Consider the following 27,797-nt stretch of genomic DNA (forward strand, 5'->3'; position numbering starts at 1 on the left):
GCTTCAATTTCTTTGTGTTTTGCCTTTCCGCACATTTGACACAAATGCCTGGAGGCCAGAAAATGTTATGTGAATACCAACTGGTTGGCACTTTATCATCAAGTAGTTTGTTGTCTTTTCAAGGTGTCGCAGGCAGTCTGTGAACACCGAGTGTTTTTTCCGGCTCGCCGTTGGTACTGTGTTGGTTTCGCGCGCAAAGATCTTACTTGTTGTTCTATTCAAAGGGCCGAATAATTGCTGTCAAGAGCCTTGTGAATCATTGTTATTGATCATACATGATGGCCATCCTTGAATGCCACATGAATAAGTCGAAAAGAATAAGACAAATAGGGAATAACAAAAGATATCTTACGTCTATAATGAATCCACAAACAGAATTATTACGTAAATGCACAATAAACTCGTTGAACTTTTTCAGCAATCCAATCCTAATTTAATAGATTTGCGGGCTGCGTGAATTAATCAATTCGAACTGACCAATTCGTGAAGGAAAACATAGACATTTCTTGGCAGAATGTCGCCCCGACTCTCTCGTCATGTCGAACAAAGGTGTAAGTCTCTTTTATTTCCTCCGATACCAGATAAAAGGCCTTCTAAAAACTGTAAATTTGTATACGGTGAAAAGATTGCTTCCTTTTAGCACTGCATTGTAATTCTATAAGAATTCGCTAATCCGCTCTGTGATTGGTTATTCTGAAAAGAATGATTAGAGGCTATTGTTCTCGGCATGGCATAATTCCTTCTGTAAGTAAATACATTACTGCCCGTCGCATAGTTGTCAAATTCCGAGTGGATATCAGACCTTCTGCAAAGGCTTCTGTGACTTAAATATTCTCAGATTACGTGGTCGGCTGCGTTGTGCTCAAGATTCCGAAGCGAAACTGTGCAAGCAAACAGATCAAGATCCTTAGAGTCGGCTGTGTTATTCAAGGTGTGCAAAGGTTTCACGCAGTAGGGGGTTGAATACGTCACTTCTATGTTGTGGCTAGTTTCAATCAAATCGCAAATCGATGGATGACTGTAGCCGCAGTTAATCAATATGGCGACTAGTGGAAGAAGTTTCTTTCTCCTTCTCGTCTACATCTTTCTTTGCTTTCTTTTGCAAGGTAAGGAGTCTTAAGTGATTAATTTTTGATTTGTGCTTTCATCAAAGGTGTGAATCTTCGAAGCATGAACAAATAGAAACCCGTAAGTTTTGATGGAAGCATGGCGTCTGCGACCGCTCTGAGAAAACCTCAATGCTAGTGAAACGCGCACATTCTTTCTTTGAAGGAAAATGCTTTGAAAACTAGAGTTGATCCGATCTTGTGGAAAGTCACGCGAGATGAGAATTTTGCTCAATGTAGAAGTTTGGCCGAACAATAATCGCTGCGAAGATACCAGCAAGTTTTACCCCACGCAAAGATATCAGTTCTAATTCCACTTGTGCCCTGGTTCCTTGAAAACACCAGCATTTAGAAAACGATTCTGATACAATTGAAAGAACTCAAACACCGTTTATGTTACAGTTGTTACGAATTAAGCGAAGTATTTCAGTGCACGTTCCCGCGCGCCAAGCAACTTCGTCGGCATGCTTGTTTTGTTTCGTGCATGACAAGCGATGTCGGTTCTTTGCAATGTACATTTTAAGATTTGTTTCACACAGCATAGTTCAGATCGTGACTAAATTACCTGTCGTGGTATACAAGGATTTTGCTTTTTGTGTGAAGACGAGTGTGTTTTTTTATAAAGGCGTTCGTATTGTAATAATTGTATTTGTCTTAGTATTTATACAACTGCGAACTCCGATTTACAATTTTATCCAAAGTAAAGCGATGCTCGATGTTTCATCACCCTCTAAGTGCTTCGTTGTGAAATATACTTAGACTTTATGTCTAAAGGAAGAGAGTATTGCAGCAGGAACTTGGTATAAAACACCGATAGAGATCAGGACCCTGTTGTCGCCAGTGGAAATTGCGAACGTGTTTATGTCTTTACATTGTCGTACACTTCTCCAACTCTATTTCCTTCGCGAATTCTTAACTTTGAAGCTACTACAGTGGAAGTCTTGTTGTGTTTTTAATGTTTTCTAGAATGTTCAAGTTTTGTTTCTTTCAAATAAGAATCTTTTACTTGAAATTATCTTAAGTTTGTGTTGATTGTTCGTAGTATAGGGAGCTTTTGCCCACTTAGTAACTCCTTTCGTGTAAGAAGTAGTTCTTTTCGAAACAAAAGAAAATTGCTGTAGAGCCTTTCTAAGAATTGATCTTCTGGCTTTGTAAGCATTTTGTTATCTTCTTGTTTTATGATGGCTTTAAATAGCGTAAAGAAGGGAATCGAACAAATAACCTCTCCCAAAATGTGTTGAGCTAAAAGCTCGCGTTCTATTTGCAACTGAATACTACATGATATTAGGGTGTAATATCATGCGGCCGACTTCTTAATAAAATCACGTCTTTCCTTCTTTCTGTAAGCTTGTCCTAAGAATTCGCGAAGCTACTAAAGGATCACAATAGGTAAAATCCTTGTTAAGAAAACTAAAGTTAAATTTAGCATTACAAATGCTTGAAATATACTTTACTGAGTGCTCGTTCAATTATAACAAGAAGTCATTTATCTTTGCATTTATCTACATGTCACCGATCTCCGCAAAAAGAACTTTGACGTGAATTGTGTTTGAAGCCGTCATGTGGAAAGCCATTCCACACAATTCATTCCTATTTACTTTTGCTTCAATCTAAAGCGCATTACGGATTAATCGTTAGTTTTCAAAGCAAACATAGTTTTATTCAGGGATTTGTATGGTGTGTCTCAGAGGTGTTGGAATTGTTTTCTTTTTACTGGTAAGCACGCTTTGTGTCATACTGGGCAAAATTAAAAAAAGAAGCTATCAGATTCTTTTGCTAACAATTCTAATTATTTTCTGTTAGATTGAGGTGTAGCTTTGAATTATGTAAATTCATTGTGTCCATTGTACTTGTACTTTGCTCACACATGTTGTCTGCATGCTACATTCAGTGATCAATTGATGGCTTTGGAGCCAGAATGAACCTGGTCAATTTCATGTGAAAACTTAGTTTATTTTTATAGTCAAAGACACATTAAGAGTTTCAATTTGTACTTTATTAGATTCATTTGTACTTTGTTTGACTTATATGTGGGTTTTGTCAAGTAGAGTATTAAAAAAGCAACACTAATTAATCAACTTCAGAATACAGCAATGTAACTTTGTCTGATTGACCAGTAAAATACCACTTATTATACACTGGCCTCCAGACAGAATGTTTCTATACATTTGAAGAAATCCTCAATGTTTGTTAATTGAATTATCTTTTCACACTCTATCCCAGGAAATTATTGTTTTGACCATACCTTATCAAGAAAGCACATTTGTTTTAATCAATTATATTGCCTTCATTCCTAATTATTTGGTAGTACTACATGTGTCTTTCACACCTCTTTGTCCAGTTATACAATAACTTACTCTATTCAGTTCAGTCAACGGCAAAACTGGCAGATGACTGACAGATGTTATTAAAATTATGTGGGTTTCTTTTCTTATTACTTCATTCAGTCAAATCCTTCTCCCAATTAAAATGTGGTAGTTTACGTTTTCTATAATTATTATTTGCACTTGATCTGTTCTCAATGTCTGTCAATATTTAGAAAAAAATACTGACTGGTGAGACAAAGTGATGCACTAGCTGTTATCAAGATTTAATATCGTCCTTGTAAATTATCAAAAAAGGAAATAACATCCCATTTTGCTGCTGTTGGTTTCTTAGATAAAGGTTGTCTCTTGATCTTAAAGTAGGGGGCGAAAATGATTGCCCTGTTGTGGGAGGCAGGCAGTTCTCCCTCGTAGGCTTGAGGATAGAAACCAACTTTTCACTAGCCCATGGTGTGTAACAAAGTCATATGACGTGACTTGTTTTGTGGTGATCAGAAGTGTTCGTGGGCTTGGTGATCATTGTATCACCACAAGCTCTAAATATCATTTTCTTCTCTGTCTTCATTAACTGTCTCACCTATGATGAGCCTGATCATAGATACTGGTAGCATATTTCAATTGGAGCCAAGCAGTACCAATATATAAATCCCCTGCTGAGATCGTTTTCCAAACTTGTCAGGCAGCTGCTTCAGTGTCCAATAGAACGATGGACCTGTTTGTGAAAAGAATAAGACTATAACTTAATAACAATACATATTCTTCTGGGGAGTTTAATTGTACAAAATGTTAAAAAAAACTCATCAGTCAAAAATAATTTTTGATAAACCTTTGCAAGCATGTCAAGGTTTATGATATTGTTTTGTAGTTTAAGCACAATGAATATTCAGTAATATATTCCAAAAATTTCCTAGTGGAGGATATTGATACAAGTGATCAGTATAAGCGAAACTAAATCACTGGTTATCATTTTAAATGTAAAATAAACTGTTGATAGTCAAGGTTTGGTTGAGGTGAATGTTCTTGATGTCTTTTAAGACTAAAAACAAAGCTTGTAGCTTATTAATATCTTGAATAGACAAACCACCAGATTATGAAATACATAGTTAGGATGACAAAGGGAGACAAACTTGAGTGATACTGTTTGCCAATAACGTTAAATTCCTTGATCTTAACTGGCAGAACTTATACTCAAGTGATTCCCGTTGGTAAAAGTTGAGTGATATAATAATGCACTTGTTTGGTCAGAGTTGAGGGGCCCTCTCGTTAGCCCTTTATGCCCACAATGACACTTCATGTGGGATATTTTGGTGATGCAAAGAGAGTTTCTACTGAAAGGAATCAAAAGAATGCAAGATTTTGAAAACAAGCAGCAGTTACTCCATGGTATAATATTGGTCTGTCTTAACTGATGTTCTAAGAATGTTAATTACTCCCACAGTGTATCAGAACTTAGAACGTATTTGCTGTTATGTAGACTGTTGTTATCACACCACAGGGTTTACTCTAGAGCAAGGGATTCCTGGATTCTTGAAATTTGAAAAATGCTTTTTCAGAATAAAGTCTTTAACTGTAATCAAAGGTAAACAAAATGCCTTTGGATAAATCTGGATTAAGTTGTTTTTTTTTCTATTTACATGACACAATGTTTTGGATTTTTCCACCTTCAAAAGAAATTTAATTGAGATTTGCAGCAAACGTTTTCCTTTTCATTAGTTGGCAAAGAACTAGACATTAATTTTATTGCTTTATACACTGCATCAGTAGTTAAGCACTAGTTAATATATATAAGATTGGCACTTGTAGCAAGTAATGGCAGCTAATGAAAGCAACTACCTAGAGTTGTACTTATACAGAAGACTTGAGTTCAATTTCTCAGCCACACTTGTAAATATAGCCAATTCATTTTCACACGGGGATGAGTTATTTGTAGATGAGTTAATCTGTTTACATGAAGGCAGCCACTGTCTGAGACAAGTTTTCCAAAATGTTATATGTTTACATTCAGTGGTCTGTCTCTAGTGTGATTAATTGTACATTACTGCTATATAAATCTGTTTATATTAGCCAGAAGTTGGTATGATCTCTCTTATGTTTGTTCACCAATTAATGTTTTTTTTTTATTTCAGAAGCTGAGAGTTTAAGATGTAGATGTAGTACGCACAACTGTCCTGGTGATCATGTCAATGAAACATGTACAACTGAAGGCCATTGCTATAAGAAAGTGGAAGCAAGCGGTGACGACAGTTATGAGCTCATTACATATGGCTGCTTACCACCTCAAGAGAAGACAAGAATGCAGTGCAACACACCAGATCATGTTCATAAGAAACAACTATCCATGGAGTGCTGCAGAAATGCCGACATGTGTAACGTTCAGTTACAACCCAGTTTACCAACAACCCTCTCTCCTACCACAGGTACTTTGCAATTTTTCCTCTCTTGATGGGGTATGTTACTTTGAATGACTAAAATCACATAGTATGTATTGCTATTTTGATCTGATTCCAGCTGACCACTATTTTTGGTTTGTATTGGGTAGTTGTAACCAGTTTGCAAGGCAAAGTCATACAAGTTTCAGTATGGACTATTACTGATGTGGAATTTTGTTGAGATGTGGCTAGTGCTGTGATCAGTGCTTCTAGTGCCTCTGCATTATTTTAGCTTCCCTGGAGAAGTTGAAAAGTGGAGACTTAAGAAAAATGCATTTATTAAATTGGTTTGCCAGTTTTTGATGTCCCACACGCCAAGCCTTTTAGAGATGAAAATCACTTCAAATAAATGCATGCAAGCCTTCTAAAAATAGCAAAATCTTTTAAGTTCACATGGTAATTATGAGTGAAGTGCTTCACACAACTTGAATACTATAAGTGAGCCACTTAAGCGCTCAGATACTTATAATTAAATCATGCACACTTAACTAGTTTTAATTAAAGATGACCAAAGCTGAAATTTGTGGGTACAATATTCCACTTACTGATATTGCTTCATGATGTGTTGGTGAAAATTTCTTTTTCACTACACTGAAAATCAACTGTATCTGACACTTCTAAATTCTTAGTTCTTTGAACCATGATATATCTTCCACTGCAAACAATCATTGTAGTTCTTTCACGCAGGAGTAGACATCTCGTATAATTGTTACATGTATCATTTGCCACCAGGGCAGTAGATTTGTAAATCCATATCCCACACATATCTATAATCATGTATTGATTTATATTGATCACAGCATTAGCTGCTAGAATAGAAACTAAGTTTGTAAATCCACTATCTCGCACTTAATCAATGCAAACCGTTAACCTGATCAAAGGACTAGCCGCAACACAACTGATCTGTAAACATTCATGTGATGGAGTTTTATTTTAGGATGCACCCTTAAACTACTACATTAGTTAACAGAGATGTCCTTAGACGGAAGAATGATTGCATGGTCAATTTTCCTTGGGAATTTAGTTAGAAGTCTTGATCATGGGATTTATGAAATTTGTAATCCGAGGGCCGCTTTTTGTAGTTTTTTTACTGTTGGCCGTCCCCTCTTTTAATAAAGTTGATTGATGAAACTGGTCATCCTAAGGAAATCTTATAACATTCTCCCAAGTAGTGCTATAAGAAATGTATTGAGATAGGTAAGGAGAATTTGTACATTGATGCTGTTTATCTTGTTTTAGTTGAGGCTGTTGAACAAGAGTCTGAAGATGCTGTCACAGAGCAGTATTCCATCCTGTTTATCAGTGCTGGTGTTTGTGTGGTAGTGTTTATAATCTTCCTTGGTGTCCTTTGTTTCCGGTAAGTAACTTGATGTCCTGGCACTCCCTTTAATTCTCCTTTAATACATGCAGGTTTCATTAAACGGCAGCTTTATCAAGAGTTCCAACTCCCAGTGTGTAGTGTGCAGTGTTTAGTCAAATATTGGAAGAAAAGAAAAGCCAGCTTAACCATTGCAATCCAGATGTCAAATTCCTGGTTTCTTAGGAAAAAAAATTATGTCTCCAACTTGAAGCCGTGATTGTGTGTACCTCACCATATGTTGTGACCAGGGAAAAATTGAATTTAAAAATTGAACAATTTAGTGTGTAATGAATCTAACCTTGTCACTGCTGTCCAGCTTTAGAGTATCCCGCAGCAGAGTTCCTTCACCTCTTGATGTGGAGAAGTATGGTCATCCATATGTAACACCAGGAGAAACACTCAAAGATATGCTTGATCAGAGCTCTGGTAGTGGCTCAGGATTGCCACTTCTGGTAAGGAAAAACAAGTTATTGATAAAACATTGGGTAATCGAACATTTGAAATAGTTTTTTTTTTTTTTAGGAGGGCCACGAGTTTGTTAGCTTTATAGCTATTAAGTGCTACCCTCTATAAATAAAGAGGTTACTTACTTACTTACTTAATCCACAAGGAAATAGGTTAAACAAGCAGTGCCTGAAAATAGTAGTCAGTGTCAGTTTTTTCTTGAAAGGAAAAAAGTGAGTTGAAGAAGCTGCAGAGAAACATGCATGCATCTAGTAAAGTAGTATAGCTAAGCTAAAAGCAGTCTCAATTTCATTTGGCCCAAGAATGTAGTAATGAAGTGGGGTTTGGGTTAACTGTGCACAAAGTGATATAATCTGTGTTTTCTACTGCACATACCTTTTCAGCTTACAGATAAGAACACCGTTGATTTATTTGTTTTAGGTACAGAGAACCATTGCTAAGCAAGTGACACTCGTCAGAAGTGTTGGTAAAGGACGATATGGTGAGGTGTGGCAAGCAAGGTGGCGAGGAGAAGATGTAGCAGTGAAAATATTCCTTTCACACTGTGAATCCTCATGGCAGAGGGAGACTGAAATCTACCAAACAGTTTTACTACGCCATGAGAGCATTCTTGGATTCATAGCATCAGACATTATTGGAAGCAATCAGGTGACACAGATGTACCTGATCTCTGATTATCACCCCTATGGCTCACTATATGATTTCTTACGATGCCACTGCCTGAACAAGAAGACCATGATCAAACTCGCATTGTCTGCCTCGGCAGGACTGACTCATCTTCATACTGAAATCCAAGGAACGAAGGGTAAACCTCCAATTGCACATCGTGACATCAAGAGCAAGAACATCCTAGTGAAAGAAAACCTTACCTGCTGCATAGCAGATTTTGGACTTGCTGTTAAGTATTCATCAGAAACAGAAGAGATTGACATCAAGCCAGACACAAGAGTAGGAACTAGAAGATACATGGCACCTGAAGTGTTAGACAATGCCTTGGATGCTAGACATTTTGCCTCATTTAAGATGGCAGACATTTACTCCTTTGGACTTGTATTGTGGGAGATTGCCAGAAGGTGTATTTCTGATGGTAAGTATTTGGTTTATACCAAAATTAGTAGGGTAAAGACTTCAAGCCTGCAGAGTAGTTAGATGGCTCACTGAACTAGCATTTAGTACTTCACCCTCTGGAAGGGATGGGACGGGATGGGATACTGGTGCATCACAGGACACCCAGCATTCTGTAAGCTTACCTACACGTGGCTAACAATTTGCCGATACCTAGGGAGGTGCGGTGGCCTAATGGTTAGAGCGCCAGACTCCATATAGAGCAGTCTGAGTTCGAGCCCTGGCCGGGGTCACTTGTGTTGTGTTCTTGGGCAAGACACTTTACTCTCATAGTGCCTCTCTCCACCCAGGTGTATAAATGGGTACCGGCGACATAATGTTGGGGGGGGGACCCTGCAATGGACTAGCATCCCATTCAGGGGGGAGTAGAAATATTCCTAGCTGCTTAATGCTATGGAAACCGGGATAAGCTCCGGCAGTGTGGGCCGCTTGGCTCGTGGCTTCTCCTTATTTATACTCCTCAAAGGGCATTAAAAATGTGAAATGTCTTGCCCAAGAACCAATCTTGAACAGTTTGAATAGTTCTGACTTTTTTTTCAGAAACTGGCCTGTGTGAAGAATATCAGGTACCTTATTTTGACATGCTGCCTGGAGATCCCTCATTTGACGAAGTGAGGAAAGTTGTACTGTTAGAAAAGAGGCGGCCTTCAGTTCCCAATAGATGGTATCGAGACGAGGTAAGATATGAAGTTTGGTAGCAACAGTATTAATTTGACCAAAAGTAGCAATACCTAAGTGATATGACAGAAACAACACATTTAACAGCATTCAGAAAGTGTTTTCAGTAAACCCCAAACTCTTATCCAAAGCAGCCTGAAACAAAGTGACTCATGGTTGATTCCACAGAAGTCCTAATTAATTACAGTTGAACCTCGCTAATTCGAACTTAGTTATTTCGAATTCCCCGTTAATTCGAACTAAAACCCGTTTCCCTTGGATTTGCCCTTCAGTCATTTACTATCGGCTATTTCGAACTCCCGCTATTTCGAACTATTTTTTGTTTCCCCTGACGGTTCGAAATAACGGGGTTCAACTGAAAATTAAAAATGTTGTTTATAGTGGTCATGCACTTAGCTTCAAGATAGCTAGTTTACCAGCTTGCCACTAATTAAAATTTAATGAGCATTTTTTTTGCTTGTTGACTGCCATATCTTGATATCTAAATATGAAAAGGCAAGGTAGTGTTGTGATTAAAGTTGTTTGTAATTCTGCAAAGCCAGATAACTTATGGATCTGACAACAATGTACTTGTTTATTAACAGTCTCTTCAAACGATGGCAAAACTGATGACAGAGTGCTGGGCAAACCATCCTGCTGCTCGATTGACTGCTTTGAGAGTCCAGAAAACAATGAACAAACTCAAGAAGTCTATGGATTTTATAGATCAACCATTTACTCATCATGATGACGACAGCCCTCGCACCAGTGTTACAACAGCATAACAACAAATTGTAGTGAATGTACACAGGCAGTGGCTGCGAATACCACATGCATCCTCCTGGGTCATCCAGAGACAGTCAGCAGATTACTATTCTGCATAAGTATCCAGCCAGTAGAACAAGAATAGAAGCCAACAAGATTGACACTTCCCATGTGCTCAAGAGCCATGAAAGACTAAAATGCCCCCTAACAGAAGGGCAACAGAAAAATGGAATTAACTTCAGTTAGTTGTTACTGTAGATCAAAGTTTGGTTTCAGTTTAAAATGTACCACTGGGGTATGAAGAGTAAATTCTAAGGGAATTTAAAACATAAGTGGAATAACAGGTTGGGTATTATTAATGTGATGTACTCAGTAATACAAAATAGAATACTCTTGATAAATCAGAATATGGTAAAAGAGATCATGCAATAAGAGAACTACAATGCAAGTTGCTGCTAAGAACACTACATATGCATCAAGAAAATTGTAATTTTTTTTGTAAAGAAACTCCCCTTTTACTTCCCAATTTTGATTGGTTTGATTTTGGTGGCTGTGCTAGGATGACCTGTGATGGTGTCGGTGTTAATTTTTGTACATTGTAAATAATACATCATAACAAAATTGTAGATAATAAAAATGTATTTAGGATTTATTATTTTGATGCTGGACAACTGTGCGTATACTCAGTATCTTTTGCCAAGTATCTTAACTTATGATTCATAAGTTTTTCACAGTTCAATTTTTAAAAAAAAAAAGTTCTTTGCCATCAGATTCCTATACAAACATTGTTATTTCGACGGTGTTCCACCCACTTGTCAAGATGATGTCCAAAACTGTGACAAGGTCTTATATAACACACAAACTTGATGGCTATACCTTGTTTGCTTACTAGAAATTATTTAACATTGTGCAGTCATGACACTGTATTAACATTTCTTAGCTTAGTTTATACTTAGTATCATTAACAATTCTCATATTTACATAGACTGATCCCAGCATTTTTTTTTTACTTATTTATATCTTTTCATTTATTATTTGACACAGGTAATTTTGAGATACACCTTACCTGTACCTGTGTGTTGTGTTCAAACAAACTTTTCAAGTTCAACCAATTTTTAACACTAGCTTTAGGTGTTCAAATCAGGATTATGTTCAACTTTGAATTCTGTTTTAAAGCTTGTGATTATGATTCTATTTTTTGGCCTTCATTTTACTTAATTATTGGCTTAAAACACCGTAGTCTCTTTTGGGGTGTTTTGTCAATTAGGGAGCAGTGTGAAAAATGGCATGTCACTACAGGAAGGGCAAAAGAAAGCCACTTGTTTTACCCTTTGCCCCAAACTTCCTGCCTTCTTTCACCAACCATTCTTTGTACAAATTCCATTCTTTACTCTGCTCCACAGCTTACTGAATACCTGAAACAGGCTTAAAACAACAAAGAAACAACAAGGGGAATAAAAACCTGGGTCAACTTTTAATCCCAGATCATAGCACATAATTATGGCATTGTATAACCTTACAGTACATGGATTCAAAAAAAGCCTCAAGGGTGAAATTATATAAAATGTAGATCAGTTATGTATTTATCAATTACCGGTATATGAACCAAACTTTTTTCTGAAAATTTTAAAAGAGTTTCACTCTTTTTTTGTTTCGTTGTTTAAAAAAAGGTTGTGTGTAAGTATAGACACGAAAGGCTTCACTGTGGGAATATTAACAAGACTGAAATACTGAATTAGAAAATAAGACAAATTATATTTTTTACAAAATGCAAAAATGGGTTATACTTGAGTCAAGCTAGCATAATTTATATATGTATGTCAAGTGTAAAGGAAATAAAATGTAATCCAGTCTGGTCACAAGCATTGAGCGTGCCATTACTGATCATCTCAGCACATTTCTGTTTAAGAGAAACCTCCACTCTTGTGACAAGTTGACGTTGAATTGTTTGAAATAATGCCTTAATTCCAAATTTTACAGGACAAGGAAGAAATAACATAAAATAGTAACAAAAACTGGAAAAGGTTATCACTTTCAAATTTCCAGCAGTGGCGCTGCCATTTTGGATTCTATGACGTGTAATGGTTGCCAAATTGTTTCACACAAAAGATCCTCTGCTTCCCAACAATAGTGGCAACCATTACACGTCATAATATCCAAAATAGTGGCGCACTGGAAATTTGAAACTGATATTTTTTTCCTATTATTGTTGCTATTGAATTTTTATTGTCCCTTGCCCTGTAAACATAAAAAGTTAATTTGACAGTGTTACTGTTAGGAAATTATTTTCATGTTAAAGGGCACTTCTCTTGGTAGTTAACCATGCTGGCACCAAGTTCATAATATTGGCATTTTGCGAGAAGTAGTTCTGCACATTTGACCAACAACTGAAGTGTAAATATATTTTAACATTCAAAGAACCAATTGATAGACACTAGCAATTGACTGAAACTTGACACATTTTAAGATTACTATCTTGGGTCATCTTGTTCATACATACATGAGCAACCAAAAAAAATAGTTGCAAACTGAGTAACTGAAGTCATAAATTGAAATGACCAGCTTAGGATTGATTTCCAGCCATTTTTTTGTACTCATATCCCAGTACAGGGAGGAAGATTAACATGACTCCCAAAATGACTGGAAATTGAGCCTAGATCTCAGGCAAGAGAACACTTCAATACATCAAGTGAAAAAAAAAATGTAATGGAATTCCAAGAATTAGTAAATTAGTAAAAACAAATTCAAAAGAAGATAATTTGAACGTGAAAACATTTGCTTGACTTTTTCTTTACATAATTATGCCTAATTAATTGTATCACTTCAGTATCATAATAAGATTCTCACTCTCCTGAAAAGTTGAGCAAACTTGATAAATTTGCTGGGGGTGGGTGAAGTAATAGGCTTGAATTATCCCCTGAGTAATGCCATCCTCCTCCCAAACAAATCCTCCTTCATATCCCCATGATATCTCCACTGAATACCATCTTATGAATTCTATATCTTTCCTATTCGTGGAACTTAAACTCCTGTACCCACAGATCGATGAACATTACGTTTTAAGACTTAGTTATTTTATTATGTAGTGTTTATTCACTTTTTTAACACTGATAAAATCATACGATACATGAAGAATAACGATCTAACTGGATCTGCCGTCAAAGCAATAAATGTGAAAGCTACAGGGAATTTATAAATAGTCGTGATATGGGAATTTTCATTTCCACTTTTTAAAAATTATTAATAGGCTTTAAGCTTAAGCTTATAAGTTTATTAAAATAATTTTAACTTCTGACATTAGAAAAAAAAGTACTTACCAGTTTGTCTATTTATAGACGTCTGTTCAGCAAAAACGAAAATTGTAGAAGAGTTGTGAGAGTTAAGACGTTCAGTTTTTCCTCTGGAAGTTTGATATTTGCTGAGTAAGTTTGAATAAAAGATTCCAGTAACTATGGTACGGTCTATCTTTCAATTTCTTTTTTTGGGACAAAACCCCCGGGTCAGGACAAAACGATCGAGCCGTACTGGGTTCGAGTTAGTGACGTCATCGCGCGCCTTTCGCACACCGCTGTTCCGCCCGCAAACCAACATTTGAAGGTTTGTCGTCGATCGATCGCACGGTGGTAAAAAATTTCATCAAACGTTTGCCAAAATGCAGGATTCCGACCGTGATACACTGCGTATAAACAGGCAGGCATTGCTGAAGGACTTGGAGGCGAAAAGAGTCGCATCACGGCTTTACTCCAGACAAATTTTCAGCGAAGAAGACAAAGACATGGTAAACTCCAAACTTACCGTGACCGAACAAGGAGAGTACTTGCTAGACACTCTACCCCGTAAAGGACCCAAAGCTTTCCGTGTGTTTTGCGACATATTACACGAAGTGTCTCCTCATTTGGAATTTCTCCTGAGGCCGGTTCAAGAAGAGGGTAAGATGCTTGTGTTGTTCTGTATATTGAACTTGAAGTGAGACTTCATTCGGTCGATACCGGCGGCTATAGGCTTTCTAGCTTTTTTGCTGTAGTTTTTGTGAGCTTTAACACTCGGATCCAATCAAGATAATTCAAGACAATCCTAATCGTGCAAAACGTAAGGTTTGCATTGCCAATTTCTACCCCTTATTATCCTCCCATTTGAAATGTTGTTTTGTCAGTGTCGTGCCGGCATTATTAATTACTAGTAAGCTTATAAAGCTTGTGTGTCGGCGTGTAAAATTTTATTCACGGTATCATCTATAATCTACTCCGTGCAGAATGATTTACTCTTTTCTTTAGCCGAGTCATTTCTTTTGACGTCACCCCGCTTGTAGCCTACCACTTCCGTGTAATGCCCCTTCTTGGAAAAAGGGAAAGTCGGATGTGTGTTATAAAACAATTCTTTGCATGACATTTTATTAGAACAAGTCAACTATTTACCTTTCCAGTTAGTATAACTTGTTCGTGATGTCACCTCCAGATTGCTACCAGTTTGATTTTATTTTCTATTGTCTCATTTATTATCGGAATCTGAAACAAAGTAAAAAATTTCTACCAAGATGACAATTCAAACTTTCCTCTTTGGTCATTTGCTTCTCATTTTGAAATCCTTCACTGTCTTCCATGTGCAACAATCTTTCCCTAACCCAAATATACTTGCTGTCTTGCCTCCCAAATGTCAAGGTCAAATAATTCATTAACTTGAATAAAATAATATTCAATTATAAGACATGAAACAGTGTTTGTGTTAGTAAAGTCACCGTCAATCTTTCCTCTCAGCAAGACAAGCCAAAAGAATGTCCATGTTGGAGGCTTCCTTCAGTTTTCATTCATATACACCTAATTGCAATAACGTTGTCATAGAAAAAAGTAAAAAAAGAAAAAAGGTAAATAGGAATTAATTAGCTTAGTTTCATAACTGGTAGCATTTACAGAAATTTCACGAGTTTTATCTGCACTTTTTAAGTCCACATTTTTATGCTGTAACAAGATTAATTGAAATTTCACGAGTTTTATCTGCACTTTTTAAGTCCACATTTTTATGCTGTAACAAGATTAATTGATTTATTCGTATTTTGAAGCATTTTGAGGCCATTTGTACAAATAAATTTCATGCATGCTCTTAATTAATTCCTATTTGACTTTTTCCTTTTTCCTTTTTTCTATGACAACCTTATTGCAATTAGGTGTAAGTAAGTTTTGTTAACTGGTTTGGTTTTCATTTCATCCAGGAACACCAACTGAAGGCACTGATGGTGGAATCAACAAGTCACCTGTTCCAAGTACTGCAAATCCTGGTGCATCAGGTACAATAATTATAATTATTATGAGTGTTTGTTATATATTTACTTGTGAGCTTATTACAGAAACAACTTTCCCATCCAAGTATAAATAAAGCTTCAATTCTATGGGATGTTCATCCAGCTGATTATTGTACACTTTATATGTGACAATAATTTTGAAACTGGACAAACGTTCTGATTCATAACATGTACTACACTGCTTTTTAATGCACATACCAGTATTGTTTTCCAGGGAGTTGGTGATATGGTTGTGTGTCATATTTATGTGCCTAGCCAGGGATGTAGAATGCTGCAAACTGTACACACAGTTGAATCCCAATAACTCGAACCCTCAATAACTCGAACCTCCCGCTAACTTGAACGTTTTTAATTTTCCTTTAAGTCATTTTCTTACTAATTTTACCCTCCATAACTCGAACTCCCGATAATTCAAACCCTTTTTGATTTCCCTTGAAGGTTCGAGTTATCGGGATTCAACTGTAGTTGTACATTTGTTCATCCTTAGTAGCCACAAAATTAGACAAACTGATGTTTGTGTTTAAAAAACCTGTAAAAATTGCTATCAAAACCCCTGGAGTGGTAAAACTGCTAAATTTGAATTCAAAGTGACTCAGTCAGTTCTTTATATGTTATCTGTAAAATTTTTACACGGTTCATGTCATAACATTATTGTAAACAAGAGGCTTTGTCTGGGGATGAAAGCACAGGCTTTCAACTTTGCACTGACAGCGCCCAAAATGTAACAATGTCAGTGAAAATAATTTTGAACCAAAAGGAAATTGAAAGGAAATTAAGGCCTGAGCAAACAGAGGCTCAAGTAGTCGCAAGTTCGCAAGATTGCTCGCAAGTTTCTGAAAAAGCCCCATTTCAATACCACATGGGTCGCCAGAACTTGAAGTAAGTGACAAGACTTGTGTTGACTTTCTTTGGGTGGCTAAATGGTGATAAACTTGCATTGATTTGCATGCAAATTTGAACTAGATCTAAAGTGAACACAAGTCACTGCAAGCCAACGCAAGTGCACCCAAGTCTTGGCCAAATGGCAATGCAAGTAGATGCAAGTTTTCAGATGTTATATTATAAACAGCTGATTGGAGGAAGCACTTCGCTTGTCAAGTCATGACTCTAAAATTGAAAATGCAAAGAAAAAATATTAATCTGCCTCCTGAAGCAAACCACTGAGAAAGTATCAGTGAAAACTTGTTAAAAGGAGATTCAAGTCAAGTTATAGTTTAAACAGTGCATGGAATGAAAAATGAGTTCCTTGACAATTTATTTGGTCATAGTAAATGATTATAAATTTCTTGCAAACAAAGGTTTTCCCTCAGTGTTCCTGTGCTCTGTTCTAAATATACACCTTGGCTTGAAAGAAACAAAAAATAGAACATTTTGCATGATAAGGATCCTAGTGAGCCTTAAACCCAGATCTCTTGATTTGGAGTCAAGCGCACTATAAATTTTGCCACTGGATGAGAATGTCCTTCATACTGTTAAATTGAGCCGTCTTGTTAATATTTGAGCAAACCATGGATTTCGTTGATACCAAGCCGTATGTTGCATCTTTTTTGGAATATGGCCATTGACAACGTTTTATGACCTGCTTGAAGTGAATCTTATTCTGATCTTCAGGTAAGCTTTTTCATTTCTTTGTTATTGGTATACTTTCGATACTGGAATATCCAGTTTAGCTTTATACTTTCCTTTAAAAATGTTGGCTTTTGAAACCTTCATTTCCCTCAGACCTTCCAATGACCTTCCTTGGGGTAGTTCACAAAAATGCACATTACTCCAAAATATTTCTATAACTTCTGGTTAGCAATTAGAAAATTGCAAATTTAAAAAATAAAAAACACTTTTTAAAAAATCTTTCGGCATGACTTATGCCATCTTCATGGGAAAGCATGCCGAAACATGTTTTTAAAAAGTGTTTTCGTATTTTTTAAATTTGCGATACTCCAAAATACCATTGCGCACTAGGTTATAAAAGATACCCTTAAAAATCATAAATGAGACTATAAGATTATAGCTTATACAACTTATAAGAGAAACATTGACCAAAGAAAACCATAAACCATAAACAATGGTACCCAAATGTTTACTGGGAAATTGGAAAAAAATCTTCGTCTGAGGCAGAATAAACATTATGAAAAGACATGTTACATAAATCATGCTCTTTAGGCTCTTAAAGAAAGAAAAATATCTTGATTAACAATAAAGGGAATAATATAAGTTTACCAATGCTGTCTACCCAGAAGCCCATTCAGTCTTATCGTTCATGCTTTTCACAGGGTTCACGTTTCTTGAATTAGGTGTATACATAAAACATTTTTTAAGACACTCAGACAAACAGAGTAAGCAAGAAATATTTACATTTATTGGTTTCAAGAATCAATGTTCTGTTCATCAGAAAGTAGTAAATAATAGTTACAAAGAAACCCTCTAAAATTCATTTTTGTCTGTACACCCATAGGTACAGAACAACCAAGATATGCTAGTGTGCAAAGGATAAGAGTTGTATATCTGCTGTGAAACAAGTGAAAGCAAAGATTTGATTTAACGGGAAATAAATGGATTTTATAGTCTTGCTTACTCTGTCTTTGTCATTTGTGATTATTATTATTATTGTTATTATACTATTATTATCTGTCATCTTTTTAAGACAACAGAGTAATGTTATCAAACAATAAGACTACAAACCAAGCAATGTGTGTGCAATCATGTTATAAAATTATCTGTGAAAAGACAGCAATCAGAGAACCAATTGGACTCATGCATTTCTAATAGAATGCACTGAGTGTCTACTAATAATTATTATTGTAGAGAGAAGACCAAAATTTCCTCTTCCACCACCCTACGGTTGTAAGATCTTCAGAGTTAGTACAGAAATTTGATTAATCTTATAAACCATTTTCCAGATCTGGTGAAGAATGGAAGAAAGTGAATATGCAGGAGTTGTTGTAAAGTCTGCTTGTTAGCAGAATTTAAGTTGGATGTAAAACATAGTGCAGTCCATGTCAAGCTATATGGATGGGTCTGTCCCACTTCTTTCCAAGACTCGAATTGGATTATACGTGCTCTCTTGCCTCTTTTTTTTTTCCTTACCCCTATTCCCTGTCCATGTTAAAGAGGTTCAACTGTAAATAAATTATCCAGTTTCACTAATATGCAACATTATAGAACCAAACCAGCTCGCGTTACATCATAGCTTAGTTGTAAAGTATATTAGAGGCCATGCAAATACCAAGCCAATAATTGACTAAATGTTTGTCTCGGATCTACTTTGTTTTAGAAAAAGATGTTCAAGCAGAACAATCGTTTGAAGATGAGAGCATCAACACCAAGCCTGTCGACAGTGTGATGTACAGAATGAATCACTCTCCAAGAGGCATTGCTGTTATTATCAACAACAAGACATTCCTTGAATCCTCTCGACACCATTTGTCACCACGCGAGGGCACAGATGTTGATCGCGATGCCTTAAAAAAGCTTTTCCAAAAACTTAAGTTTAAGGTGGAAATTTACAACAACCAAACCAAAGCTGAAATTAGAAATATTGCTGAGAAGAAGGCATTATCTGATCATTCCAAGTATGATGCTTTTATCTTCTCTATTTTGACGCATGGTGAGGAAGGTTTGGTGTATGGAACAGATGGCACAATCTTGATAAGGGACATTACCTCCAAGTTCAAGTCCAATGCTTCATTGGCGGGCAAGCCAAAGATCTTCTTTTTCCAATCTTGTCAAGGTAAGAAGACAAGGACAAGTAACATACTACAGTACTTTGAACATACTGATAGACTTCTAATAAAGACTTTTACTAATTATAATAATAATACCTACCTATAGCGAGTTAATTTATTTCCTGCATCACACCTTGCTGTCAACCCTGGTACTCATAAAAGCTATGGAACATTCCATTCTTTAGTTTCTTTGAACTAGGTTAAGAAGAAAGAAACCAAACATGAAGTATGCTCTTGAACAACTAAAATATTATTCTGTTGATGATAATTTCAAGCAAACTGCTCACACAGGTTCCTTATACTTGAGGTACATGTATATTGTATTCTTTCTATCAGCTAACTTTGTTTTGCAGAGAACTACATAGAAATAAGAACTTTCTGTTAAGTAAAGCATGTTCTTTATTGGTGTTCTAGGTACAGAGTTCATGGATGGATTGGACGTCCCAGATGCACCGCTGCCTGATGACACAGTGTCTGTCCCATTGGAGGCTGATTTCCTATATGCTTATTCTACTGTACCAGGCTACTACTCTTGGAGAAACAAAGTTGAAGGGTCTTGGTTCATCCAGTCATTAACAAAAGTATTTCAGGAGAATGCGAAGAATATGGACATCCTCCGAATGCTGACCAGAGTCAATGCTGAGATATCTACCATCAAGTCACGAAATAATAACCCTATTACACGTAACAAGAGGCAGGTGGCTAGTATTGTTTCAATGCTGAGAAAAGAGCTGTACTTCTTCCCTGAAAATGTTGCAGTATCTCCCAAACGAGAGGAACCTGACAGCTCAAGATGCCAACTTTTTTGACCTTCAAGGGGATCCAGTTTTAGTGACATTAAATTAGGTTGCCATGTTATTGCAAGCTTTACAAAAGTTTTAACATGTGGAGTGTTAATTGCCTGACCATGGGATTTTCTTAATATGGGAACAACTGTAACTAGGAAATGGTAACAATATTTCATTATCCTTTGTGATAACCATAACCTGGTCAGGTGTTGAACATATACATGTACCGTAAAGTTCCATGGATAAGCCACATCCATAGATAAGCTGCACTCCTGATTTGAAAGCTCAACAGTGAGCTTTAGTCTCGAGCCCTGTCTCTTGATATCATTTTTTTAAGATTATCACTTATGCAAATGAATGCTTAGTAACCAAGCTTTTAAATGTAGCAAGGAGTCTGGACATCACAAAACAACATGGCAAAAGAAACCATGTTTTCAAATTCTTGGAAACGGCTATGTTACCTATAACAGAATAAAAACTTAATGTTGAATTGGAGCTTGATAATCCAATAGATGCATTTGCCGTGAAGGTAAACAAAAAAGTAAAGTGGTCGGCCATTTGCCTCGTGAGTACTTGTGATTATCTTGGTATTTTCTCACCCATGACAGAAGACATGCTTTGAGTTGACTGGCAGGCATCACTGCAAATGGCTTTACAGAGGAAAGAAAAAGCAGTGAAAAACAATGAAGTTTTCAGTTAATGTTTATTCAATGAGGTCTTGAAAAGTTTTTTTCTATGGATATCAATTAGGCCTTTGAGAACTCCAACCAGAGATGTTTTTGTAGATAAGCCACACCCCTGATTTTGGACTTAAATTTTGAGGAAAGAGTTGTGGCTTATACATGGATCTTTACGGTACTTCACAACTGTGTTTGGCTTTTAATGACAAAATGTTACACAAAATTTGTGCAACCATGCAGTGGCAATTAGGGAAAGGAGTTTAACTAAATTTATTATTTGAAGCTAAGGTGTATTATGGAAGTATTTATTCAAACAAGGTAGTTTGTTTTCTTACAGTTTCTAACTTTGGTAGGCTTTCTTCCAGTAACAGGGCTGTCACTAATTTTTCAAGTAGGTGGGGAAATGTAAAATGTAGCCGGGGGACAAGATTTTTCTGTTGTAGGTTGTTGAGGGGGGAGGGGGGAGGGTTTAGGAAACAACAAAAATTGTTCCTAATACAAATTTGTTTTTATGCAATTTTTACGCCATGGTAACTTACAACTTTCTCTTTCTCTACACCATTCGACAAGAATCTGACAAGTTTTCGCAAGTTATCGTTTATTATGGGATTGGAAACGGTCTGACTTGTGACTAATGGTGTGACAGAAAAGAGAAGTTGAGGAAGACTGGGCAGGAGTGAAAGTAACTTGTGACCAAGACCAAAAAACATGGCATCGGGAATGTGATAGGAACGTCAAACTGGTTTGTTTTTGTTTGTTTTTCTTGAACCAAAACCATTGCTTTGAGAAATTAAAAAAACAAAACTTTCTGCACTACCTATGTAGAATAGACAAGCCAATGTTTTGCCATACAAAGTACGTGCAATAACGCAAACGAGCCCTGTACGACTGATCTGTGTTTATTGACATGTAGCTGATTAAACAGCATTGCAAACAGGCAAGAGGAGAACACACATAAGGTTGCAAGTTTACAGTTCACTGATCGCCGATTTTATTTGTGTGGAAAGTGTTCATAGTTCAACTATGGAAATTCCATGTATGACTATTACTGGGCCACATGCATCTTGTGCAATCTCCTTCATGCATGAACCAGGTCACTTGTCGATTCGCCGGAAAGAGAAATGCTGAAGCCCAATCTGCTGTTTCTTCAGTTAAACATAATCTTACCTTAAAGCACAGCCAGGAGATAAGAAGGGATCCAGTTTTATTCGTTTATCCACTTTTGCCCTCTGTTTTTTCGATGACATTTTCACACGGAGCCAGAATCTCGGACAACAAGAGAATCCGAATGAAACTATAACACGTAAAATCACGCGCTTTCAAAGAAAGATGACATTGTTCAATATTTACGCATTTTCAATCACAGCCTCACATGAAATGTCAATCGCTCTCTTTGAAAGGTGAAAAATAATTTGAATTAATAAACTATTGGTTTGTTTTTTATTCAAAATTCTGTTATTTGATGTATTTTTCACTTTTCATGTTTTGGCTTTGTATCAAAGTAGCCGGGGCTCAAACGCGTTGTAGCCGGGGAGAATCCCCGGCCCCCGGCCCTTAGTGACAGCCCTGAGTAAGGGGACTTTTTTAGTTTTTTTAACAGACACCATGTTTGCAACATATTAGCATGATAGAAGGAATGTAAAGCTGCTTTGTTTGCATTTGCAGTTTTAAATAGCAGTGTTAATATGTTTTTAGCAAAGAGGAATGTTTACATGTACAGATAATTTGTTTTATGATATGGTAGCCAAACATTGAATTGCTAATTATTTTTGAAATATTTTTTTATTAATTAGTAAAAATTGGTAATCATATTTTAATGCTTAATAGATTTTATTTATATTGTTGTTACTTATGATCATAATATTTGTAAGTAGTAAGAAGACAAAAACGTTTATTTTTATAATATAAAAAGGTTGCATTTCTTTGTAAATAATTTATTTGAAATAAATGTTTATCTGGTGATGGGTTATTTATTTTCAGACGGAACAATGTCTTCTTGTTATTTGCCATATTTATTCAATTAAGCATCCAACCTCAAATAACCCTGTAGGCAGGAAAAGTTAATAAGCATCCAGCCTCAAATAAGCCCCTCCTACCCATCCCCCCTTCAAAAAATACTGAGGTGCACTTTTTTTTTATTTTGTACCCTAAATTAAATTTAATTTAATTTACAATACAAAGAAAACCTGAAATTGACTAAGTACTACTAAGAGACTTCCCTGAAGATCAAGTTTTCTTAGTATTTTACAGAAACTTTCAATGAACAGTTAAAATTCGTCTTGGGTACATCTTCCTTTTCATTATTATACATCGTTTTGTTGTAAAATAAACATACTACTTGCAAGAAATTTAATAAGCACCCAGCCTCAGCCTACTGTCAAAGTCTTAACAATTTAATAAGCGCCCAGGGTGCCTTTTACCATCTTTGACCCAGGTCAAAGGTATGGGGTGAAAGCCAATGCTTCATGCAGCCTGGGCTCTGGAACTGAAGTCTGACATGCAACCATAACAACACTCTGATCATGCCAAACTCTGATTTGTTTACTTTTAAAATACATAATAATTGAAGGGCTTGGAGCAACAGAGTGCCAAAAAAACTCGAAATTTCACATGATGGTTTGTTTACGTCTATGAAACATTGTCCTGGTTTTATTGTCGCTCGCTTTTGCTTCATTTTCGAGAAAAAATGTATATAAAAAACCTGGTTTCTTCAGTCGGCATATTTAGTAGTTTCTTTGTTGTACTTAAACAAAGGAACTTCTTAAGGCACCTACTGGAAAAACCAATGTTTTTGCATACTTTATTTCTCAGAAATGAAGCAAAAGCCAGCGAGAATAAGTACAGTACACTGTTTCACTTTTCTAAACAAATCTGCACACAAAATTTGGAGTTGTTTTGGCAATGTTTATTTTAAGGTAAAATCACTACCGACCTTTTTGCACCAAGGTCTCCAATAAGCAGTTTCAAACATTTGTTAATTTTGTTGCTTATGATGGTCCGTGGGCAGGAACAGATGTCTCCAGTGTACAGAGTTGACAATTTTAATATTTAGCAAAACATTAATGACATCATTGCACTGTTGGCTTGATTTCACAAAAGAAAGGAAAATGGCTACTTATTGTTTACAAGCCTTATGTGTAAACATGAGAGCAAGTTTGGGTGAATTCATACATACATACATGTATGTAAACTCTCACCTGTCTTGGGTTTAGATTAACTTTCAAATTCTCCCAAACTTTCTCAGGTGCTTGCATCATTCTGTGTAAACACATATTCTATTTTCCTTAATACTTCCAAATTTTTAGCATCTTCATAATTGGCATATCCAATTAACTCAATCAATACACTTTACCCAAATGTAAGGGTGATGGTATAGTAATATGGATGTACATGACTTGTGCTTGATATGTAAAACAGCTGAACTTCAACAGTGACACATTTGGATTTGTGTTTTGTTTAGAAAATGCAGATGAAGCTGATGCTAAGCTGTTTGGCTTTGGAGGTGGCAGCGCAAGTTCCAAGTCGTCAAACACAATGGATAAGGAGACAATATACAAGATGGATTGCTCAACACGAGGAATTGCTGTCATCATTAACAACAAGAACTTTCTCAGGTCTTCAGGAATGGATCGCTATCCACGTAATGGCACAGATGTCGACCGTGACAGCCTGGTGAAGCTTTTCAAAATGTTGAAGTTTGAAGTCAAAGTTTACAATGATCGCACCAAAGCTGAGATACGTACCATAACTAAAGAGATGGCAACAATGAATCATTCCAACTACAACGCTTTTATCTTCTCCATTCTGACACATGGTGAAGAGGGTGTGATTTACGGAACAGATGGCACCATTTCCATCAGGGACCTGACTGCAGAGTTTAAATATTCCAATTCTTTGGCTGGGAAACCAAAGATATTTTTATTCCAAGCTTGTCAGGGTAAGGAGATAAACATACATTATCGTCATGTAGAATTTTATACAGGACATTTGTTGTTTCCTTTTACAGTTTATTACTGCATAGTTGAGGAAATTTGGTTACCCATTGATTGATTGAAGGATATTAATATCAATGGACAATAAATGATTCTTGTTGATTGGTTTCCTAGAGTGATGTTTGATTGAGTGTTATAAAACCAAAACCAGACTAATCACTCTGTCCAATCACAAAGGACACAGACAATCCAGTGAACCAATCAAAACTAGATTTTTTCATATTGTTGTAACTTACATTATATAGAACATTAAATTTGTGGATTAAAGTTAACTTTGATTTAATTCCTTGTTGTTTGATTGAAACGAGTCAAAATGAGAGAAAAACGATATATAACTGGATTGATAATGTCCAAAACCCAGTGAGTCCTGATTAGAAAGTAATACTAACTTTGTTAATGAAAAGATTAATTTCCATCCCTCTCCATGAACATATTAAGGATGTTGTTTATCTATTTTTTAAGTCTATTTTTTTGTAACTTTAAGGTCATGAGTACATGGATGGTATGGATGTCACTGATGCTCCACAAGACAATAAAGTGTCCGTCCCAGCTGAGGCTGACTTCATCTACGCTTACTCAACTGTCCCAGGGTACTACTCATGGAGAAATTCTGTCAATGGATCCTGGTTTATCCAGTCACTGACGAGGGTGTTTGAAGATAATGCCGAGCGCATGGATATCCTCAAAATGCTGACCCGTGTCAATTCCATGGTGTCCACCTACAAGTCCCGAACCGGCGATTATTATTCTGACAGCAAACGGCAGGTTTCTAGTATTGTATCAATGCTGCGGAAAGAATTATATTTCTTCCCTGAGAACATTGTAGACCAGAGTTAAGATGGACATTGAACATTTAGTTCCTTAATCATGATTGTATTGCTGTGAAAATTATTTTTAATAGTGGCAAATAGTACTGAAAGAGGCCTTCCAGAAATTGGTTGGCATTTTGCCAATTCTGTAGCTAGTTTGAATTTATAGAGGTAATAACATGATTGTGGCAAATAAAATTAAGAATAATATCACACACTCTTTCAAAAATTTGCAGAAATTGCCCAAGTCTCATAGTATCAAGGGCTTACTACAAGTTCTGAAAATAGAGGTGATATTAATGAAAAGATTGGTAGCACTTACTAACAACAAAGAGGGATAAATTAGTGTGTTTCAATCATCTTTGGAAATCATCAAATGTCTTTGGGTCCCAGTATAGGGGTGTTGAATGGTAAATGCGAGACTGATATCTTTTCTGCAAGAAGGCATCCCAGTAGACTGTTCACAGTCCCCTATTTTTCCGTGAAGTCGTAGAAATGGATCGTTCAGTCCGACGGGCCGCCATCTTGGTTTACGAATGCGAGCAAAAAATGGGGCTAATTAGCATCCAGCCCAGCCACCCACGGGGTTTTTGCACTCTCCCCAGTTTTCGCTCGCATTCGTAAACCAAGATGGCAGCCCCTCGGACTAAACGATCGATCTCTACGACTTCACGGAAAAATAGGGGACTGTGAACAGTCTAGCATCCCAGGAAATCCGAGAAGATGTGACCCCTGAAATTTGGCCAAAATTCTGTGAGACTTGCCTTTTTGAAGGACCATTCACCACCCCTCCATTTCTCAGCCAATCATATTTTAGTAATTTTTCCCCTTGGTTTTAAGGCCAATAACACATGTGGAAGTTTGGCTTCTAATCTGCCGCTTGCTGTGCTTGCGTGCTTGCTTGCTATGCTATCATGCTCTATAAACACAATAGTTATGGCATTCAGGATTTGACATGTCTGGAAGCCTCAGAGGCTTGTGAAATAAAACCAAGTAAATGTTTTTAGAAGGGATCAGGGCGTAATGAAAACTGTGAACAATCTTTATCTTACTTTGATACTATATGTACATTATGTGTGGTACCTGGCAAATCTTGGCCAGCAGATAACAATGGCTAAGAGATGTCAATTCCTGCTATAAAAGGGACAGTGTCGCGAGAGATGTGAATTTATCTTGATCAATGGTTTTTAAGAAATTTGCTTCCAAGTAGAACGGTCAAACTTGAAAAGGTCAGCCCGACCTTTTAGCAAGGCCAGGCCACTATTAGTCGATTTCCAGCAACTTCTTCATTGGATTTTCAGGTAGCACTAAATCTCGGTGACACTGCCCCTTTAATGTGTGCTAATAGTTACTAGCCTAGTGCTCAATGAATGAAGATATATATCTATCCTTGTTACTAGGGGTGCCTGTCTTTAACAAGGTTTCACCCTTTTAATAACAACTAAAATATAATGCTTTTTAAACACAATGGTACTTTTGTAAATTAGCTTCTCTGTCCCACTAGTTTGAGATTTTTAGGGAATGGTTAAAGTGCTGAGAGCTTAGAAAATTTATGTGATGCCAAGTGAAAACTATAAAATGAATGCAGTAGCCTGTGTGAACAGACTTTGTTTCATATTGTTTGCCGCCAAAACGTCACCGCATTGGTCAGAAAAGCACGAAATTATGTCAAGTAACTCAGGCTATCAAATTAGCGATTATTTTCTGTAACATGTCCAGTAGCTTTTTGTATAACAAAGTGTTTTAATTAATCACAAATTATAAAGTATAATTTGCACTCAGGCACTGATTTAATACTGTTCTATTGCTGATGTGTTACCTGTGTGATCAATAGGAATGATAATAAAGAGCAGTTTAATTATTAAGTAGTAATCTCAATGACAGTTTTCCCCACAAGTTCATATTTTCGGACGGAGCCTGAGACCCTTACTCTAAACCTGAAGTCTTGTGGGTGATTCGATAATCCCTAAATCACAATAAACTACGAAAAGATTATCCTTTCTTGTATAACACGACGAGGAAATAAAAATATTGAAGATCCGATACCAGGATTCATTGTAAGAAGATAAAAAGCGTTCTCTGGTAAATATTTTAAAAATTATTAGCTTTCAACAGCCAGACTGCTATCTTCGACGAATAAAAATGAATTACGACGAGGAAAGCTGTAAAACAATTAAGTTCTATTCAATATAACTAGTTACATGGGGGGAAAAGTTTGATTGATTAACATAGTTCTTTTTAGTAATTTTTAAAAAATTGTTTGTGTTAATTAGAGAGGT

General features: G+C 36.4%; 3 protein-coding genes and 1 long non-coding RNA gene across 4 annotated transcripts; 3 read left to right on the top strand and 1 right to left on the bottom strand.

Annotated features, from left to right (window-relative positions):
* Positions 1-764: 764 nt before the first annotated feature.
* On the top strand, positions 765-12,093 carry LOC144651116 (bone morphogenetic protein receptor type-1B-like). The gene is made up of 7 exons (XM_078511008.1): positions 765-1,106; positions 5,557-5,847; positions 7,099-7,216; positions 7,536-7,671; positions 8,105-8,771; positions 9,350-9,486; positions 10,072-12,093. Exons 1-7 carry the CDS (start codon positions 1,040-1,042, stop codon positions 10,249-10,251), a joined length of 1,596 nt encoding a protein of 531 aa, XP_078367134.1. The 5' UTR covers positions 765-1,039; the 3' UTR covers positions 10,252-12,093.
* On the bottom strand, positions 3,081-10,195 carry LOC144651117 (uncharacterized). The gene is made up of 3 exons (XR_013570262.1): positions 9,380-10,195; positions 7,518-7,668; positions 3,081-4,142 (listed from the first exon to the last, which is right to left on the bottom strand). It is a non-coding gene; the product is annotated as an uncharacterized LOC144651117 (long non-coding RNA).
* A 1,728-nt stretch (positions 12,094-13,821) lies between the features above and the next one.
* Positions 13,822-27,379, top strand: LOC144651118 (caspase-3-like). The gene is made up of 4 exons (XM_078511009.1): positions 13,822-14,160; positions 15,438-15,512; positions 24,178-24,654; positions 25,194-27,379. Exons 1-4 carry the CDS (start codon positions 13,884-13,886, stop codon positions 25,544-25,546), a joined length of 1,182 nt encoding a protein of 393 aa, XP_078367135.1. The 5' UTR covers positions 13,822-13,883; the 3' UTR covers positions 25,547-27,379.
* LOC144651119 (caspase-3-like) lies at positions 18,674-22,686 on the top strand. Its single transcript, XM_078511010.1, has 2 exons — positions 18,674-19,254; positions 19,664-22,686. The coding sequence occupies exons 1-2, from the start codon at positions 18,867-18,869 to the stop codon at positions 20,056-20,058; spliced, it is 783 nt and encodes a 260-aa protein (XP_078367136.1). The 5' UTR covers positions 18,674-18,866; the 3' UTR covers positions 20,059-22,686.
* Positions 27,380-27,797: the final 418 nt, after the last annotated feature.

Source organism: Oculina patagonica, chromosome 4, assembly GCF_052425735.1.
Source record: "Oculina patagonica isolate OP01 chromosome 4, crgOcupat, whole genome shotgun sequence".
Taxonomy (NCBI): domain Eukaryota; kingdom Metazoa; phylum Cnidaria; class Anthozoa; order Scleractinia; family Oculinidae; genus Oculina; species Oculina patagonica.